General features: G+C 46.3%; 1 protein-coding gene across 2 annotated transcripts in view; it reads left to right on the top strand.

The window, feature by feature from the left end:
* Window positions 1-516: 516 nt before the first annotated feature.
* Window positions 517-21643, top strand: part of PRRG1 (proline rich and Gla domain 1) — a 47665-nt gene continuing 26538 nt past the window's right edge. Inside the window, exons 1-3 of one of the 2 annotated variants that reach the window (XM_068268312.1) lie at window positions 517-647; window positions 16305-16481; window positions 20950-20985. In XM_068268312.1, coding sequence (XP_068124413.1) covers window positions 20976-20985 — 10 coding nt within the window. In that variant the 5' untranslated portion in view covers window positions 517-647; window positions 16305-16481; window positions 20950-20975. The remainder of the gene's footprint in view (window positions 648-16304; window positions 16482-20949; window positions 20986-21643) is intronic. The other variant, XM_068268310.1, reaches the window with a different exon arrangement.

Genomic DNA, 21643 nt, shown 5'->3' with positions numbered 1-21643 from the left:
GTGGCTGTGGCTCTTGAGCGCTTTGAGTCCAACAGGAGAAAAGCGTAATAATACAAATGTTCAGATTATTATGATGCTGTCATAGAAGAAACGTTTCAAGGCTTCAACCCTTCCCTGCAAGCAGGCTGTTCCTGTGTGAACAAGTCACTGGTCATTGCAGCCCACACAGCCTGTATGTTGGTGGGATAAAAAGGAGGGGGAGGTTTGGGATCATACTACTAGCTGAAGGGAGGGAAGTATTCTGTAGCAGAGCGTTGCTGCAAGGAGTTTCTTTTCATAGAACCAGTGACTGGAAATAAATCTCTTTCTTGACTGAATGTTTTGACAGTTGCTATCACTGGACACAACCCCTGAACTGCTCTGCTATTACAAGTATCCATTCAACAAGTAGAGTACAAAGCTTCCAGCTCTACATCCTTTTCCCAGCAAGTAACTCACTAACATTTGTATAATAAAGTTTCTTGCGATTGAAGGCTGTTGCTCACCGCAGGGGGTGCTGGGATTTGTAGTTTCAGCCCCCTCCTCCCAGCAGTAGAAGCAGCATCAGTTTGGGATTCGGCTCATGGACGGAGCAGCAGCAGAGGGAAGAGTCCGGAGCCCGAGCTGAACTGTGTGATCCGCTAGCCGGGAGACAGAGGCCCGTTCAGGTATTCTGATGGCAGCAGTGATCGCCTCCCACACTGATAACCAGCTCGTGGGGATATGTGGAATGCCTCCTGTATGCAATATTTAGCTATTTACTTTTAATTACAAAAGCTAAATAATTAATATAATTAAAATTATTGATGAAAAAATGTTATACATTATGTAAGTGGCGGGATTATGCCATACCAATTAATCCAGTATATTCTGATGGTTTTGTAGAAGTATTTAATCCCCCTCCAGCTATACATCTAAACATATAGCAAAACAACATGGGGACACAAGGCTGCTGCTGTCTCCCTCCTGTATTATATAAGAAGCGTATTATGGATACATTGTGCTAATAAACCTATGCTGCAGTCATTCAGATAGGGATGTCCTACTAAACAGTTAATTAATTGTGTTGTTCATGTGGTGTTGTGAGATGACACGGTTGGGTGGATGCAGTGTTGTTCCATAGCCGGACATAACTAGGCAAGCAAATCCCTGGGATCCTGTCTGCTAATGGCTCTTGTTTTAAACGCCTGTTTTTATATCAACATAAATATTTTAACAATTTTGTGGAGACTCCTTTTCTGTTTAATTGCACTGAAGTCACATGGTGCTGCTTTCAGCTTTTAGTTTACGTTGGCAAAACGGACTTTATATTTTAGAAACAAAACTACAAATATAGCTGTATCTGCTTATCATTGTTTGCAACAATTTTGTATTAGACTTTATGCTAGGTGCACATGGTGTAACTTCCCGCTAGATTGACTAGTTGCACAGAATAATCCCGACTTGTGTGATCTGCTCCCGATCGCTTTGTGAAGTAATGATCTAAAAATAGATCCTGTTCTTAATTGGGAACAGTTTGGACATGTACTCATGATGCAACTTAATCTGTTGGGAAATTGCATAGTGTGTACTGTACCATTAGATGTTTTCTTTAAAGGTAGTGTGCCTGAGTTAAAATGGCCATACATTACTCGATGGCCATCTGATAGATCCCTCTCTGATTGAATCTGATCAGAAGGATTAATTACCTGTCCACACACGGATTTCAGCATGAAATCTATTGGAAATGCCGCTGCTTGTTGGGTCCCCAGTTCCTCCCTTCCGATGTCCTAAATCGTCTGTCAGTGCAATTTGGTGTCTGTACCCTGTGGCACTGCAGTGAAATAGAGAATAATCACGACACTGGAGGAGATGCGTTGGCGGATAGGGGAGCCTGGGGTGTACACATTACATGGAGTTAGTATACTTTAGGGGACTCAGCAGGAAACCTCATAGGAAAATCACCCAATGTGAATAGGTGGACGTCACCCTCTCAAACTGATTTCCAATAGGTGGTTAGTAAACTACACTCACACTATTTAGCCAATCAGAATGTATTGTGCTGTGATTGGAGAACCATTCCTTTATGAGGTTTCCTGCTGGGTCCTCTAGCATAGGGCTTTTCAACCCTGTCCTCAAGTACCACCAACAGTGCATGTTTTGTGGAAATCCACAGAGGCAGTTAATCAGCTCTGCTGAGACACTAATTACCTCACCTGTGAATGTTGGTGGTTTTCTGCAAAACATGCACTGTTGGTTGTACTTGAGGACAGGGTTGAAAAGCCCTGCTCTAGCAGACTAGCACCCATTACATTGCTTGGGGGGGGGGTTACACATGGGGTGAGACTGACCAGGGGTCTGTCTGTCATTGGGAAATTGAATGCTGCTGACTGAGTCCTTTCAAGCGATATCTTTCCAGCATGTCAGATCAATAGTTTGGCTCAATTTTTGGCAAGAAATCGAACCAAAATTATGATCGGCAGCCACATTGCGGCATTGAATCTGCTGGATATTGATGCTGCAAATCAAGTAATGTATGAGCGTCTTTACTAAAGAAAAGATATAGAGATTTGAGTTTTGCAAACTGTTGGACCCATTCACACTATAAATCGCGAAACGGTAGCGCTTAGTGCTGTTTTTGTGCGGATGGTTTTGCCACGATTAGCGTGGTAAAATCACTGCTCACACTTCCAGGATTCAGTGAGATTGTGGTCAGCGCTTTATAAGCACTGTACCACAATTGCTCCAGAGTTAGGGCAAAATGCTGCATGTCACGTGTTTTGTGATTGGTGCTAATTGCAAAACGCCCGTGATCGGTGCCAATCGCGGCAGTGAGATCACTGGCATAGGGTAAAATAGCACTAGCACTTTGACAATTTTCTGATCACTTCTATACAAAATCATTAAGAAAAACAAATGGAAATCAGATTCTTCTTTTCGGAAATAATGAATTTGACCCCCTCTATCTGACGGGAAAGTGCATGTTGTGTACCAGACGTAAGCAAGGTGCAGGTGTGTTAATCTCTTTTTAAAGAGAGTCTGAAGTGAGTTAAAAAAAATTGCTTTTAAGCTTATAATCAACATGGGCATGCTTGCCCCAGCTAAAATGCCACTATCCGGCGGCAGAACGGGGGTCTTTACCACCCAAATCCCCTCTGTACTGTGCGGGGATCGCTTCCTGCTGGAGGCAGGGCTAACGGCTATAGCCCTGCCTCTCAGCGTGTCTATCAGCGCTGATCGCCGCCTCTCCCCACCCCTCTGTCTTCCTTCACTGAGAGGGGCGGGGAAAGGCAGAGATCCGCCGCTGACAGATGCGCATGGAGGCAGGGCTACAGCCATTAGCCCTGCCTCATGAGCAGCAAAATCTACGACCAAGTTGGTAGTGGATTTTGCAGGGGGGATTTGGGGGGTAAAGACCCCTCATTCTGCCGTGGGATAGCGGCGTTTTAGCTGGGGCAAGCCCATGTTTATAAGCTAAAAAGCCATTTTTTAACTCTCTTCAGAGTCTTTTTAACCACTTGCCGACCGCGCACTCATAACGTGCGTCGGCAAAGTGGTAGCTGCAGGACCAGCGACGCACATCTGCGTCGCCGGCTGCAGGCTAATTAGCTTCCTGTCAATTCACGGCGGGGGGCTCCGTGAATAGCCTGCGGGCTGCCGATCGCAGCTCGCAGGCTAAATGTAAACACAAGCGGAAATAATCCGCTTTGTTTACATTTGTACAACGCTGCTAACAGTAGCAGCGTTGTACTAGATCAGCGATCCCCGGCCAATCAGCGGCCAGGGATCACTGTCACATGACAGGCAGGAGCCTGTTAGAGGCTGCACAGGACAGATCCGTTCCTGTGCAGCCTCCGATCTCTGGGACAGGGAGGGGGGAGAGGGGGAATCCTGCGGTGGAGGGGGCTTTGAGGTGCCCCCCCCCCCGCCAGCCACACGCAGGCAGGAGCGATCAGACCCCCCAGCACATCATCCCCTAGTGGAGAAAAAAGGGGGGGATCTGGTCGCTCTGCCTGGTATTTGATCTGTGCTGGGGGCTGTAGAGCCCACCCAGCACAGATCAGCGAAATCAGCGCTGGTCCTTAAGGGGGGGGGGGGGGGGGGGGGTAAAGGCTGAGTCCTGAAGTGGTTAAAGAGAACCTAAACTGAGAAGCATATGGATTTTTCCTTATAAAATAATACCAGTTGCCTGACTCTCCTGCTGATCTTGTCTCTCTAACAAGCATGCAGATCAGGTGCTCTGACTGAAGTCAGACTGGATTAGCTGCATGCTTGTTTCAGGTGTGTGATTCAGCCATTACTGCAGCCAAAGAGATCAGCAGGACTGCCAGGCAACTGGTATTGATTAAAAGGAAACATCCATATCCCTCTAAGTTTAGGTTCCCTTTAAGATGATGGTGTCCTGATCAATGATGCAATATGCTTGCATTACTGGCGTTACCACTATTTCATAATGATCCTCAAGGGAAAAATGGAAATAAATATAAGATACTTAACCTCAGCTGTAGGAAGCCTCTGGATAGTTCATAGGCTTCTCCAATACTGCTTGAGCCCTCCGTTCCTGGGCTAGGTCCTACTGAACATGTCTGACAAGGACTATACGCTCTGGGGGCCGCGTTCCTTTCTGAGGATGAGCTTCTCTATACTGCAAATTTGCGAGTATGGTCCGTGCATTCCCAGTTAGGCTTGCTCATACTGGGTAGCTACCGGTACATAGCAACTCGGAATCAGAATTTAGATTAACCAGCGCTGACCGCAGGAGGGGGGTTACTTACCAATGCCACCACATGGATCTGATGCGCTCCACTTGTGTTCCACATTACATTCCACATCACTCCCACGCTCCGGAAGTGTGGGTGTGATGTGGAATGCAAGGAGAGCGCATCGGATGCAGGCAGCGGCATGGGTAAGTAAAAGCCCGTCTCCTGTGTTGAATGCTGGCTAATTTAAATTTCGATTCCGAATAGCTATGCACTCATGGCTACTCTGTATGAGCAAGCATATTCCCAGTACAACAAAGCCGCTTGTGCACAACTTCTTTATTTGCATTTGTGCTCTGATGAAGCGGTTGCCCTGCGAAACAGCTGTTAGGCCAGAACACGCGTTAAACGTTATCACTTGCATGTAGTATGAGAGCTTACCTGCACAGTCTGTAAAATTGACCAGTCAAAATTGGATGCGTAAACCAGGCTTTAGCTTGTTGCCTTCCTCTTCCCTCACTGCCTTTTTCACAATTGTCTGCGATGCACCTTTTTAAGCTTTTACGAAGTTGAAATAAAGTCGGATTTGTATAGTGTCAGTTTTCTGTAACCACTTAATTGGATCTGGCATTGGTCATGCACACAGGTATTTAACAAACTTGGGATGGGGGCACCCTGCCTTCAGTTAAGGTGCCCCTCATTTACACGCATCTGATCTTGATTGGTAAATGATTGCCTAATTTTACCCATTCCATGAAGTGTGAGGGCTAAAAGATTCTGGGCTCTATTCATAAAAAAGTTGTTGCGAGAAAACTCCTGGAGGGAAAATACCGCAGCGGTATTTCACACTTCTGGGTGGTCATTCAAAGAAATCTTGAAAGCTGCGATGCAAGTGCGGAGATCTCCCGCTGAAGGCTGGCGGTAAGCTGTCGGAAGGCATGCGGAAACACTTCAGCCGGCAGAGTCCCTCCGTGCGCTGCTCTCTCTGGGAGGTCTGTCCCATTCACTTGTATGTAATCCGCAAAATCAGAGGAAGCGGTATTTCCCGTCCACATACCGCTTCCTCTAAACTTCATGAATGGCCATTTTGTTACTTTTTTCTAGATAAATCTAGAAAAACACTGGAGAAGGCGGAAATTTCTCGCTCTGCTGGGGGATTGTAGATTTTCATGCGGGAACAGCTTTTATGAATGCCCACTTTGCTAAATGGACGGGAAAATCCGCTGTTTTGAGCGGAAAACTTGCGGTAAGGTTTTATGAATAGAGCCCTCTGAATACTAGTTTATGAACAAATTGTGTAGGTTAGCTCTCATACTAAATGGCAGTGGTAAAATTGGCCAATCCAATTAGAATTTAATGTGTGTGCCAGCATTTTGTTTTTTATTATTCTGGACCATATGAAAGCCATTGTTTTGCATGCTGAAGTGTATTTTCACTATGGTCCATGTACACTAGGGCTGCACGATTTCTCGGTTTTAAACCGAAACCGCGGTTCCTGTGAAGACGATCTGGGGATCGTCTGTATCCAGCGGTTTTCGGTTTTAAATGAGCGGGGGCGGGAAAGGCGCGTCCAGTGCACAGCGGCACACAGTTCTAGGTAGGTACGCCGTACGGGACTCGATGGGCGGATCCAGTGGAAGAAGCAGTGCATATTTATGATGCTAATGAGCCGGGCAGCGGAGGGAGGAGAGTCCAGTCCGGAGCGGCGCTTCACACACAGCTTCTCGAATCGCTAGATAGCAATAGAATGACGGAGGCGGTAGGCGGAGCTGTACGCTCTAGTACAGCTCCGCCTACCGCTGCCGCCATACCATCGCTATCCAGCGATTGGAGAAGCTGTGTGTGAAGCGCCGCTCCGGACTGGACTCGCCTTTCTCCGCTGCCCGGCTCATTAGCATCATATATATATACACTGCTTCTGCCACTGTATCCGCCCCCCGAGTCCCGTACGGCGTACCTACCTATACTGGGCACTTTATTAGCTATACTGGGGCACTACTACCTATTCATACTGGGCACTATACTAGCTATACTGGACACTATACTGGGGCACTATACTAGCTATGCTGGGGCACTATACTAGCTATACTGGGGCACTATACTAGCTATACTGGGGCACTATACTAGCTATGCTGGGGCACTATACTAGCTATGCTGGGGCACTATACTAGCTATGCTGGGGCACTATACTAGCTATGCTGGGGCACTATACTAGCTATGCTGGGGCACTATACTAGCTATGCTGGGGCACTATACTAGCTATACTGGGGCACTATACTAGCTATACTGGGGCACTATACTAGCTATACTGGGGCACTATACTAGCTATGCTGGGGCACTATACTAGCTATGCTGGGGCACTATACTAGCTATGCTGGGGCACTATACTAGCTATGCTGGGGCACTATACTAGCTATGCTGGGGCACTATACTAGCTATGCTGGGGCACTATACTAGCTATACTGGGGCACTATACTAGCTATGCTGGGGCACTATACTAGCTATGCTGGGGCACTATACTAGCTATGCTGGGGCACTATACTAGCTATGCTGGGGCACTATACTAGCTATGCTGGGGCACTATACTAGCTATGCTGGGGCACTATACTAGCTATGCTGGGGCACTATACTAGCTATGCTGGGGCACTATACTAGCTATACTGGGGCACTATACTAGCTATGCTGGGGCACTATACTAGCTATGCTGGGGCACTATACTAGCTATGCTGGGGCACTATACTAGCTATGCTGGGGCACTATACTAGCTATGCTGGGGCACTATACTAGCTATGCTGGGGCACTATACTAGCTATACTGGGGCACTATACTAGCTATACTGGGGCACTATACTAGCTATACTGGGGCACTATACTAGCTATGCTGGGGCACTATACTAGCTATGCTGGGGCACTATACTAGCTATGCTGGGGCACTATACTAGCTATGCTGGGGCACTATACTAGCTATGCTGGGGCACTATACTAGCTATGCTGGGGCACTATACTAGCTATGCTGGGGCACTATACTAGCTATGCTGGGGCACTATACTAGCTATGCTGGGGCACTATACTAGCTATGCTGGGGCACTATACTAGCTATGCTGGGGCACTATACTAGCTATGCTGGGGCACTATACTAGCTATGCTGGGGCACTATACTAGCTATGCTGGGGCACTATACTAGCTATGCTGGGGCACTATACTAGCTATGCTGGGGCACTATACTAGCTATGCTGGGGCACTATACTAGCTATGCTGGGGCACTATACTAGCTATGCTGGGGCACTATACTAGCTATGCTGGGGCACTATACTAGCTATGCTGGGGCACTATACTAGCTATGCTGGGGCACTATACTAGCTATGCTGGGGCACTATACTAGCTATGCTGGGGCACTATACTAGCTATGCTGGGGCACTATACTAGCTATGCTGGGGCACTATACTAGCTATACTGGGGCACTATACTAGCTATACTGGGGCACTATACTGGGGCACTATACTAGCTATACTGGGGCACTATACTGGGGCACTATACTAGCTATACTGGGGCAACTGTGCTAGCTATACTGGGGCAACTGTGCTAGCTATACTGGGGCAACTGTGCTAGCTATACTGGGGCAACTGTGCTAGCTGTACTGGGGCAACTGTGCTAGCTGTACTGGGGCAACTGTGCTAGCTGTACTGGGGCAACTGTGCTAGCTGTACTGGGGCAACTGTGCTAGCTGTACTGGGGCAACTGTGCTAGCTGTACTGGGGCAACTGTGCTAGCTGTACTGGGGCAACTGTGCTAGCTGTACTGGGGCAACTGTGCTAGCTGTACTGGGGCAACTGTGCTAGCTGTACTGGGGCAACTGTGCTAGCTGTACTGGGGCAACTGTGCTAGCTGTACTGGGGCAACTGTGCTAGCTGTACTGGGGCAACTGTGCTAGCTGTACTGGGGCAACTGTGCTAGCTGTACTGGGGCAACTGTGCTAGCTGTACTGGGGCAACTGTGCTAGCTGTACTGGGGCAACTGTGCTAGCTGTACTGGGGCAACTGTGCTAGCTGTACTGGGGCAACTGTGCTAGCTGTACTGGGGCAACTGTGCTAGCTGTACTGGGGCAACTGTGCTAGCTGTACTGGGGCAACTGTGCTAGCTGTACTGGGGCAACTGTGCTAGCTGTACTGGGGCAACTGTGCTAGCTGTACTGGGGCAACTGTGCTAGCTGTACTGGGGCAACTGTGCTAGCTGTACTGGGGCAACTGTGCTAGCTGTACTGGGGCAACTGTGCTAGCTGTACTGGGGCAACTGTGCTAGCTGTACTGGGGCAACTGTGCTAGCTGTACTGGGGCAACTGTGCTAGCTGTACTGGGGCAACTGTGCTAGCTGTACTGGGGCAACTGTGCTAGCTGTACTGGGGCAACTGTGCTAGCTGTACTGGGGCAACTGTGCTAGCTATGCCGCCACACCCAAGCCCCCCCCCCTCCCCCCAAAACCCGATGTGCACGGCACTGTACACTACACTAGGATGCCACCCCCCCCCCCCCCCCCCCCGGTCCCCAGAGAAAAAACTTGGTCAGAAAGTGGTCCCTGGGCAGGAAAAGGTTGGGGACCCCTGCCGGATCCCACAGTCCACACACTATTGTTCAAGCTCAGGGGTACATTGTGCATTTAGTGCTAAAGCTTTGGAAAAAAATTGTGAAAAAAATCGAAATCACAATTTTTGACAGAAAAATCGCAATTTCAATTTTTACCCAAAATCGTGCAGCCCTAATGTACACTAGTCCTAAAAGTGGCCATACATCTAGCAATTTTGGCGGCCAACTGACAGATCTATCTCCAATCAGATTCAATGAGAGAGAGATCTGTTGGCTGCAATAAACAGCAGGCCGATTGGGAATCTGCCTTGTGATGCCGCCTCTTTACACATACGCTCCACGTGCTTTAACGCTCTTAACCAAGTGGGGCACCAATGAGGAAGTACCTTGTGGACACAGCAGTGGACACTTGGGGGACGGTGTGACAGGTGAAGTATAAATGCACTGCCATCGGGGGGTACATCTAATACTTGGGGGTGGTGCTTGGGGTTTTCACTGCACTAGTCTGTGATTACTGCTTGCTGTTACCTCTGCGCACCCTATAGTCCACATTGGCCGAAGATTTCCCCATGTCCAGTTGATGCATTCAACCAATTTTGGCCCAAAATTGGTCAAATCGTCAATTGGACATGCTCTTGGGGGCACCGATCTTTACCCGGTTCGACAGATGTATGGCCACCTTAACTAATGGAGGTAGGGAGATACCAGGAGGTAGGGGGATACCAAATAAAGAGACACACTTACCTTGTGTAAGTTTGCTGAGTTTTGATCTCTCCATTATGGCCAGTTCACAGGGGCATTAAACCAGAGATAAACAAGGGTCATGGCCCTTGTCACTCAAGTGCTGTCCATTCAAATGAATGAACATCGCTTTTTTTTTTTTTTTTTTTTTTTTTTACTTCTGCGCCGGCTTTTCCCATCTGTGCTTCTATGTGCCTGTGTTAATGAACGATGGGAACCAATGCCAAATGCATTTTTTTTTTTTTTTTTTTTTTTTTGCTCTTTTACAACACCGATAGAAGCCCATGTGAACCAGGCCTTACTTTAGCTGTCATTTTCTCATGCGTGCAGTGTATAAATCCCATACGGCTGAGAAACATAAACTAATGTCATTAATGTCACCATTGTACTGCCTGATATCCCATGTAATAGGAGGATTATATTCCTTTAAAGTGAAGTGAATTGTTGAAACAAAATATAAGATTGAGGACTTGAATAAACCTATACAGGTACTCAAATGTGATAGTTAAACATATTTTTTTTTAGACCTCTTAAAAGTATACCAGAGCTCTTAAATTAAAAAGATTGTATACATACCTGGGGCTTCCTGCTGCAGGAAATCTTTTTCATTTAAGACCTCTGAGTCCCTTTGAAGTACACCTGAAGCAAGAATCGAGCACTGACACACACACAGTGTTACAACTGCTGCCATTTGGCACCAGAATTGCATCTTGGCCGGCAGATGGGACGCTGAGCTGCTTGACAAGTCTGCAGTTCAGCCTTTCATCTGAAAGAGGCCTGACAGTTCACAGCCCTGTTCCTCTTCCTGCATGAGCGCGACTACTCTACCTGAATAATTGCGCTTGCGCAGTAGCACGCAGCTGCTCCCTGGACTACGGGGGAGTGTGGCCTCAAGCTCTTGTCAGACACGTTTAGAGGGTCAATGCACAGCAACGATGGGGTTGAGGTGAAGCTAGGGGGTCTCTCGACTATCCAGAAGCGTCCCTCTTCCTAGGTAATTAACAAACTCTGCTGCACTGTGAATGTACCATTGCAATATAATCACATTGTGGTTGCTATGCCGTTTTATTGCAATGTGTCAATGTGAAAGCACCCTTAGGGCCCTTTCACACTTGAAAAAGCCAAGTGCGGCAAGCGCCAGCGTTTTGTGTGGGTGATTTTACTGCGATTACCTCGGTAAAATTACTGTACAAATCCGCGTTAGATGAGTGATCACAATTAGTGCTTCTATAGCATGCTCACGAATCGTCAAAATGCTGCATGTAACATGTTTGCCGCTAATCGTGAAATGCCCACGATCTGCGGCAGTGAGATCACTGCCATATAGTTACTATTGCACTAGTGCTTTAAAAAGCATTTTTGCGATTAGCGCCAAATGGCCGCTAATTGCCCTAGTGTGAATGGGCCCTTAGTCTAGGTCCCTTCTTCCATGAGGCCTCGTAGATGGTGACTTTTTGAGGCCTTTTAGGTTTTCTAGGCTTAGGGCTTTTCAATACAGACAGCTGAAAGGCACCAGAATCGCCACCTGTTTGCTGATTGGTGCTACCGATGTACTATTTATGGGAGGGAGTTGGTGGGCTGTACGGCATTTCTAGGTACATACGTATTAGCCCATCAACCTTTGATCCCCAAAGACAAACACTTAAGCCAGGTTACACTTGCAGCATCATTCACGATTCCCAGCGATTCAGTAATAACTAGCGATTTCTCGATTTTCTGAAGTACCGTGCAATTCCAGAGTGATTACAATTTTGCCACTATTGGCGTAAATGCAGTTGCTCCAGGGCAATTGTAAAAATGCTGCATGCAGCACTTTTGCCATTGCCCTGTGATTGCAACGCTCATGTGGGCTCCCATAGGCTTTTAGTAACAAAGCTCTATAGGAATTGCCAGGATTCATAGAAAACATAAATCACCACTGAAAGTGCTGTGTTCGCACTGGTGGGGGATGTTCGCTCTGTGATTGCTGATTGCTGGCATTCAGCAAATCACTATTACACTGTCTCTCTATGGGAGCATTCACACTGCAGCATTGCAGTCATGTTGCAAACGCAAAAGCACTTCAGGAATGAATGCACTCATTCCCAGAACAAGAATCACAAATGCAATTACCAAAAAAATGTGATTGCTAAGCCAGGGCTGTGGAGATGGAGTTGGAATCGGAGCAATTTTGGGTACCCGGAGTTGGGGTCAGTGATTTCATAAACTGAGGAGTTGGAGTCGGAAGATTTTTGTACCGACTCCACAGCCCTGCACTAAGCATTAGTTATTGCAGTTTGTGGTGTGAAAAGGCCCAGCTGATGCGAACACCCGTCCTTTAACCCTCACCTCCCCTCTCCTCTGCCTGACCCTCACCTCCCCTCTCCTCTGCTTACTTTTAAAACGCCGTAATTCGGCCGCGAATTACATCTTTCCCCACTGTCCATGGTGGCCTGGAGGGGGAATAGTGATGAAAGCCACCAGGACTTTTGCAGGTGCAGGGTGAGCTGCTACATCCTGCGCTTACATTTCCTGATGCCATTTTTACATGTATGCCTAGCCTACCTTCTCCGGTTCCTAACATTAAAGGGACTCTGAGCACCTCATGGGTATGCCCTTAAAGAGAGTCTGAAGCGAGAATAGATCTCGCTTCAGACCTCATATATAGCAGGGGCACGTGTGCCCCTGCTAAAACGCCGCTATCCCGCGGCTTAAGGGGGGTCCCTGTCCCCCCAAACCCCCTCCGTAATGCGGGGGAGCGCTTCCGCATTAGGGCAGGGCTAACCGGCGCAGCCCTGCCCCATGCGCGTCTGTCAGACGCGTATCTCCGCCTCTCCTCCGCCCCTCTCAGTCTTCCTTCACTGAGAGGGGCGGGGGAGAGGCGGCGATGTGCGTCTGATAGACGCGCTGTGAGGCAGGGCTGCAGCCGTTAGCCCTGCCTCTAGGAAGGGCTAATCTGCGACCAAGTTTTACGACCAAGGTATGCGGGGGGTGGGTTGGGGGGTCAGGGACCCTCGTGCAGCCGCGGGATAGCGGCGTTTTAGCAGGGGCATTCGTGCCCCTGCTATATATGAGAGCTGAAGCGAGATTTAGTCTCGCTTCAGTGTCTCTTTAAGGCATACTAAGCCCCATCTACGCCATACAATTTTTTTGTCCTATTCGATTCATTGATTCAGTTCGATTCAATTTGCCATTGTTTTGCAATGGCTAATTGAATCGAATTGAATCCCGATCGGCCATGTCGGATTGAATCAATGAATCGAATAGGACAAAAAAATTGTATGGTGTAGATGGGGCTTAAAGTGGACCCAAATTAAAAATACAAGATTTCAGAAATAAAATCTATTTTCTAAATTATAATAGCAGCCTTTTTTTCAGCTGCATGATGACAAATATAACATATTTTACATTTATTGGAGGAACCCCTCCCTTCCTTTCATATTGCCGGGACAGAATCTGGCAAACTGGTGGAGTAGGTGGTGTCCAGCAAAGGAGGAATTGCTAATGGCTGCCACCTGTATAACCCTAGTTATGAAAAGAGGTTGAAAAGCATGCACTGAAGTGCTCATAGGCTTGAAGGAGTTGTTTATTTATCTTTGTATGTGTCAGTGGTGCAACTAAATATTTTGAATAAAAAAAAGTTTGGTTTGGGTCCACTTTAAGTACTTTGTAGTACTGGTCGGAGTCTCTTTAAAGGCATAGCCATGAGAGGTGCTCAGAGTCCCTTTAAGGCAGTTTGACAATTATATGTTAAACATAACGGAAGGCTTGCCTGGCCCTATTTACTGCAGGTTACTCAGTGTTGACATAGTTCAAACAGCCCTTTGTAAATATTATTTGACAAACCCTGTTAATATGTGCACACACTAGACATTTATCAGGCAGGTCAGGTAAATTTAAAGGAAACCTGCACTGAGGAATGTGGAGGGTGGACTGTAGCCCTTCTGCAGCCTCATTGTTTGTAAGGCCTTGTTCACATTTTAAATCGCCAGCAGTGCTTTTATAAGCGGTTTTGCTCAGCGATGATTTTTTTTTTCACTTCCTGACATCAGTCAGGAAGTGAACTGTTTAACCCGGAAATTAATAAATACTATGGCCTCAATTGACTAAGCTTTATCAAACGTTTGATAACTTACTTCATGGGTAAAATCTAATTTTGAGTTCACTAAGGTGTTATAGATTTATTGAACGTTTTATCGATAAAACATTCTATCTATCTATATCACTTTAGTGAATTCAAAATTAGATTTTAGCCATGAGGTAAATTATCAAACCTTTGATAAAGTGTTTCATAAAGCTTAGTAAATTGAGGCCAATGTGTTTATTCATAAAAGCGCTCGGGAAATCTATACAAAGCGCTTTTTCCCTATACCTTCCATTGAGCTAAAGCGCTCAGAAAATGGTACATGTAGCGTGTTTGTGACTTCAATAAAACCGAATCACTTGCATGTGAACAATGTCATAGGAAATCATTACACAAGCGCTTTTAGAGCGATTTGCATAATCACAGCACTTAAAAAAAAAAAATCAAACGCTGATAGTGTGAACAAGCCCTTACACGATACGATTCTTTGTGCGATTCGATTACGATTCTATTTACGATCCGATTAAATCCGACAGGGATTCAATTTAATTTGCTATTGTAAAACAATGGCAAATCGAATTACATTGAATCAAATCCCGATCCGACATGTCGGATTTAATCGGATCGTAAATAGAATTGCAATCGAAACGCACAAAGAAGCGTATCGTGTAGATGGGGCTTAAGGGTGTTAATGGGCGCACAATTTTCCTACTTGATGCAGCTTTTCCGGAGATCTCTTTTGGAAAGGCCAGTCACATGACCCAGATAACTGCACAAAGTATAGAACTGTTAGGACAGTGAGAGTTGTTTCCTCAGCACTGGGATATTGCCATTCTCCTGTCTGCTTCCCCTGCAACATTGTATGAAGCACAGGAGCTGTTCTCTTCCCAGAGAGAAAGTTGAGCTGGTGCCCTTCCCATCTCCTCACTAATTTTTCTTATGCTGTTCTGGGTCAGTGATTCAAAATGTGTTAAAAATAATCACCGTGCGCAGATTTAAAATACTGTCGGTTTTTGACAGTTTGCATCTGTTGCCAATGTGTCATACATTTCCGGTCTAGTCCTGTCCCGTCAGTATTGCAAGTGCAGAGTGCTCCAAGCGATGGGATCGTGAGCGGTGCGTCCACACATGCGCAGAGGGACACGATGCTCCGGAGGGGAGAGCGGAGGCCTGTCTCGTAACGGAAGTACGGCGTGTGACCTAATAGTCTTCTAGGGGCTTGAAGATTTACCCCGGATGTATCCTTTTAGGATATGTTTACATTATAAATCGCCAGCGCTATTTCAAGCACTGAGTGATTTATTGTGTTTTTTTTTTTTTTTCTTCTAATTGCCTTTCCCTAAGCTTTCTAAGCACTTTTTTCCAAGCGCTTTTGCGGAGCGATTCTTTTTTTCACTGTCAGGAAGTGAACGCTTTCACCCATAAATGAATAAATACTATGCATTTATTCAGGAAAGCGTTCAGGAAAGCGCTATACAAAACACTTTTGTAAGTGCTTTGCGATTTCCGTATACCTTCCAGTGTTCTCCCCAGAAATTTTATCCAGACCGGTTGCATGAAAAAGTAGTCGGGTGGGGTGAGATAAGAATGGAAGGCCGGAGCTTTTCTGCACAACTCTGCTTACAATGGAGATGGAGGTGAGCCGATGACAGCTGGTGTTCACCAAAACTAGCCATGTGGAGCATGCAGGTAAAAGAGCCTGGGGAGAACACTGCCTTCCATTATAGCCAAATTGCCCAGACAATGGTACAGGTAACGCTTTGGGGAGCGGAACGCAATTGCAACGCGCACATGTGAACACTCACATAGGAAATCATTGCACAAGCGCTTTTAGGGTGATTTCAGAAATCGTCAGCACTTAAAAATATACGCAACGCTCATAGTGTGAACAAGCACTAAAGGTATGTTGCTTTCCTGCACCTTCACTATTTTAAATGAATATCCATAAAATACATTTTTATAAACTATGAGACACTGACAGTCCTGCAGTAAACAGAAGAGAGTACACGACTTTTCAAGCGCACTATAAAGGTATATGTTAAAAATGAATCCCCTTATAAAGGTCATGCAAATATACTAGACCAAAATGGATCAACAGTGTTAGTAAAGATTGACACAATCATGGAATAGCACCAAAGTACTCAAAAGGTTATTTTTGATGATTTTAGTGATATTTCATGAGCACCAAATTCTATAACTGGCTGTTTGATGCTGCTATGCTTTTTTAACTTACTTGGCTATTCAACAATATATCTTATTTAAGTAATACTCCAGGATCAAAAGTAAAGGCATGCCTGTATAAACTTTTACCTACCTTGAGAGCTAGCGTGGCATGTGAACTCGATCGAAGATGCAGTAGCCTGCAACTGGTTCAATCCCTGAGCTTTCAGAGGGGCAGACCAGCAGGATCTGAGGTTATGAGGGCAGGAAGGATCTGCAGGTAAGTAAACTAGAACTTTTTACCCCATGTCAGGTACACTTAAGATAATTATTATTATTATTTAGTATTTATATAGCGCTGACATCGTCTGCAACGCTGTACAGAGTATATATATATAGTCTTGTCACTAACTGTCCCTCAAAGGAGCTCACAATCTAGTCCCTACCATGGTCATATGTCCATATTGTGTAGTGTATGTATTGTAGTCTAGGGCCAATTTAGGGGGGAAGCCAATTAACTTATCTGTATGCTTTTGGGATGTAGGAGGAAACCAGGGTGCCCGGAGGAAACCCACACAGACACGGGGAGAACATACAAACTCCTTGCAGATGTTGACCTGACTGGGATTCGAACCGGGGGCCCGGCACTGCAAGCCGAGAGCGCTAATCACTATGCCACCGTGCTGCCCATAGCGACGCTGGAAGATGCATCCAGTGATATATCTTCCAATGAAAACCTAGCTTTTCTCGTTATCACTCTGATCAGATATTACCTGCATGCTTCATTCAGCTATGTAACGATGGACAATATTTGTTGTTCCGGATGATCACTTAAGGCGCGTACACACGCCATACTTCAGAAAACGACGGGTCCGTTAGACCCTCCCGCTGGGTGGACGGTCTGTTGACAGTAGGACGTGTGTACACGCTGTCAGCAGACTGATAAGATCTGCTCAGCGGATCTTTCAGAAACGGTCTTATCAGTCTGCCGACAGCGTGTACACACGTCCTACTGTCGGCAGACCGTCCGCCCAGCGGGAGCGTCTGACGGACCCGTCGTTTGCTGAAGTATGGCGTGTGTACGCGCCTTTAGGCTTGGTTCAGATGGGCCCTTGGGGCCCAGCTACAATAGCACCCTCTATGCAGTTATTGCGGCAAGGAAGGCCGCAATGGCAGTATAGGGGGTGCTATTGTAGCTGGGAACGCGAAGAATCACTCGCGTTCCCAGTCTGACGGCCGGTGACGGCGAAACCGGAAGTAGCCGCCAGCGGGTCCAGGAGCATCAGAGCGAGGCTGCAAGTGCACCGATCAGCTGCAGGGGGCTAAGGGAAGCCCCAGGTGAGTAAAACTCATTTTTTATTTTTGACTTAAGGTTACCTTTTAAGTTTATTACCGCTCAAGTTTGCTTTAAAGGGGAACTGAAGAGAGGTATATGGAGGCTGTCATGTTTATTTCCTTTTAACCTCTTGAGGACTGCAGGGCTAAACCCCCCTAGTGACCAGGCAATTTTTAGTTTAAAAGGCCACTGCAGCTTTAAGGCCAAGCTGCAGGGCCGCACAAAATAGCACACGAGTGATTCCCCCCCCCTTTTCTCCCCACCAACAGAGCTCTCTGTTGGTGGGGTCTGATCGCTCCCCCCATGTTTATTTTTGTTTTAATAAATATTATTGTTGCCTTTTTTTTTAAAAAAAAACCCTCTTCCTTTAAACCCCTTCCCTCCCTCGCTCCCTCCCTCCCCACAGCCGGCCAATTACGGCGATCGGCTGTCATAGGCTTCTGCCTATGAGAGCCGATCGCTCTCTTGTCCCCCAGGGGGACAGCCGTGTCACACGGCTGTCCCCAGTGCAGCGCTGCTGCTGATTGCAGCGCTGCACAAAGTAAATAGACGGCGATCACGCCGTCTACCGGTCTCCCGAGCGGCAATAGCCGCTCGGAGACTGAAGGCGGGGCGGAGCTCCGCCCCCCAAGCAGGAGATGCGCGCGCAGCCTGCGCGCGATCTCCTGCAAAACAGAGCCCCAGGACTTTACGCCAATTGGCGTTAGGCGGTCCTGGGGCTGCCGCCGCGGCCACGCCTACTGGCGTGACGCGGTCGGCAAGAGGTTAATCAATACCAGTTGCCTGGCAGCCCTGCTGGTCTATTTCTCTGCAGTAGTATCTGATTAAAACCAGAAACAAGCATGCAGCTAGTCTTGTCAGATCAGACTTATAAGTCTGAACCACTGAAACACCTGATCTGCTGCATGCTTGTTCAGGGGCTATGGCTAATAGTATTAGAGGCAGAGGATCAGCAGGGCTGCCAGGCAACTGGTATTGTCTAAAAGGAAATAAACATGACAGCCTCCATATACCTCTCTCTTCAGTTCCCCTTTAAAGTAAACCAAAGACTGCGATAGCTAAAGATTTGATACTTACCCGGGGCTTCCTTCAGCCCCATAAGCGTGTCTGAATCCCTCGCGCATGTGGAGACGACCCAGACTGAGCCAGTTACCAGGGCTGATTGCGGCTGAACGGCAGACCACGGGAGGATGGCGAGGGGCTCGCATGTGCTTCTGGGGCTGGAGGAAGCCCAGATATTTCTGTATTACTGTCACATTAAACTTTAGGCTTTATTCACAAAGCGGTGCTAACAGTTAGCACCCTGGTGAAAAGCCCCTGATCATGCCTAAACTCAGTTTAGGCGTGATAAGTTTAGGCGTGATAAGTTTAAAGAGACACTGAAGCGAAAACAAAATGATGATATGATTTGTATGTGTAGCACAGCTAAGAAATAAAACATTAAGATCAGATACATCAGTGTAATTGTTTCCAGTACAGGTAGAGTTGAGAAACTCCAGTTGTTATCTCTATGCAAACAATCCATTAAGCTCTCCGACTAAGTCGTGGAGAGGGCTGTTATCTGACTTTTATTATCTCAACTGTTCCTGGACTATTTACTTTTCCTCTGCTAGAGGAGAGGTCATTAGTTCATAGACTGCTCTGAAAGACTCATTTTGAATGCTGAGTGTTGTGTAATCTGCACATATTATAGAATGATGTAATGTTAGAAAAACACTATATACCTGAAAATAAAAGTATGAGAATATTTTCTTTGCTGCTAATCTTCTAGTAATTATTCGTAGTACACAACCAATTCACTATATCATATATTTTTTTTTTCGCTTCAGTGTCTCTTTAAGCACCCACTGGGTTAGCACCACAGTGCACAGCTGATCAAAAGTTTTGCGCTAGCAAAGTCTGGTGCACTTCGCATAGAGTTTAATGGTGCTGCTTTGCGTGCGGGACTTTGCGCGCGATCTAAACTTATCACGCCTAAACTGGCTTTTCACCAGCGTGGTGCAATGGATATCACGCCTAAAGTCTTTTACTGGGTTAGCACCGCTTTGTGAATAAAGCCCATTAAGTCCAACTTGCTGTGAAAAAATTGCCACAGCTGGGGTTGCAGCAATTTAGGTTGTTAAAGTAACCACTTTCAACTGCGACACACCGTAAAAGTGTACATGAGTGCAGGCCCATAGATTAACACACTGGCAGTATTAGCGGTAAAACGTCATTTTTTTGCCCTCGAAACAGTTCTTGCAAACACAAGCTTTATTAGTTTGATCTCTCCAATGAGCAGTGTCCATTTGTACTGGCTGGATGAGGGAGAGCAGTCACTTAAAGAGTAACTGTCAGGCTGCAGAAGCTAATTTAAACCTCTATTCTCCTGTGTTAAACAGTTTAGAAGGAAGCTCAAAAGCCATTAGTGAAGATAAACATTTCAGTTACCTTTGATGTGTTCTTATCTTAACCTCTGTTATAGACCCATAAAGACGCAAGCCGCAGCTAAACTGCAAAGCATTCTGGGGCCCTCCCCTCGGCTGCTAATGAGACGGTACAGCAGCTTGTGTAATCAGTCCAGAGCTAGCACTGATAAATCTCGGGGCAGAGTTTCACTGCAGGAGTCAGCTATTGTTCCTAGCCACATGGCTCATTAATATTCACTGCACACCGTGTTGTTCAAGAACGAGTGTATCTGTGATCAGAAGCAGGCAGGACATGACGACACATTTGGCTTCACAAACATGGAACCTGCCATGAGCTGTCAGGAGCATCTATCTCTGCATATACTATATACAAATTCTGTGAAATCCAAACGTGGACAGTGAAATGCATATGTAATGTAAGTACAGCCAATCTTTAGCTACTGATATATGTGTTTATTTTCTCTGAGACCCTATACCTAACAGCTCCTCTTTAAGCAGTAGCAGCTGAGGCGTGAAGCTAGGGGTGTACAGAACTATTATGCTTGTCCTACTTCTGTTTCATTGCTGCTGTCACATTTATATGCAGGTGTTCAGATGTGGCATGCATATGTATTTCTATGTATGGGCTTGTTTTGGAGAGGATGAAAGTGTTTTTTTTTTTTTGTACATTTGAATCAGAAAATGTCCCTGACACCTGGACTGCTGGGATATGTTTAGGGTCTGGAAGAAAAGCTGTTGCTGCAGTGGTGAAGAAGGTACTGGATAACACACTGTGATCTCTCACCATGAAATAATAGAAGGAAGTCAGGCTCAATTCAGGGAAGTGACTGCATTTGTGTTGGCTGTTTTGCTGGCTTTTCACAGCATTGCACTTGTACAGAACCCCCTTCCAGTGATAATAGGTTTATCCCTCTGCTTGAAATGTGCAGTAAATGTGTATTGATTTGTATATCCCTAGTTGTATGTTCTTTTTCTCATAAATCATTCTGTTTTTCATTTTCTAGGCTCCTCATTCTGCAATTGTGGAACTATGGATAGTGGTAAGTAAAATAAAGATATCAAATATTAGCATTAACCGTCACCCAAATTATATCTACTGTCTATCTAGCAGGTTTATGTTCCTCATACCTAGGGCTGGATTTACCATAAGGCACTGTAGGCCGATGTCTACAGGCGCCTTATGATGGAAAGGCGGCTCACTCCCCTCCCTAAGTACCTCCCTTCCACCTTTCCTTACTCCCGAGCGGAGTGTAAATGAGGTCACTCACCCAGGTCCCTGCATTCCCTTGGCCAGATCTCCTTTGTCGGGGCACCTCTGGCTATTTAGGATACTTACCGAGCTTAGCTTTGGCTACCTAATACTAAGGGTCACCTGTAGCTACCTCTGACGAGTAAGGGAGAAGTGACAGCTGGGCCAGCCAGCACACTTGATGTGCGGTTTGGTGGGTGTTTGTAGGTTCATGGAGGGCAAAGTCTAAGGTGCCAGGACATCTGGGCCTATAGGCTCCTGTGATTTAAACCCGGGCCTGCTCATACCTATTTTTACTTGGGGCTAGTTCACACTCTAAACCCAAATCGGAATTTTGCGTCGCAATTTTGCCTTGGAGCCCTGCTGATCTATTTGGCTGCAGTAGTGTCTGAATCACACCAGAAACCAGCATTTAGCTAATCTTGTCAGATCTGACAAAAATGTCAAAC

Source organism: Hyperolius riggenbachi, chromosome 2 (assembly GCF_040937935.1).
Source record: "Hyperolius riggenbachi isolate aHypRig1 chromosome 2, aHypRig1.pri, whole genome shotgun sequence".
NCBI lineage: Eukaryota > Metazoa > Chordata > Amphibia > Anura > Hyperoliidae > Hyperolius > Hyperolius riggenbachi.
Note: the sequence above shows the minus strand (reverse complement) of the source record. Positions and strands in the feature narration are given on the sequence as shown.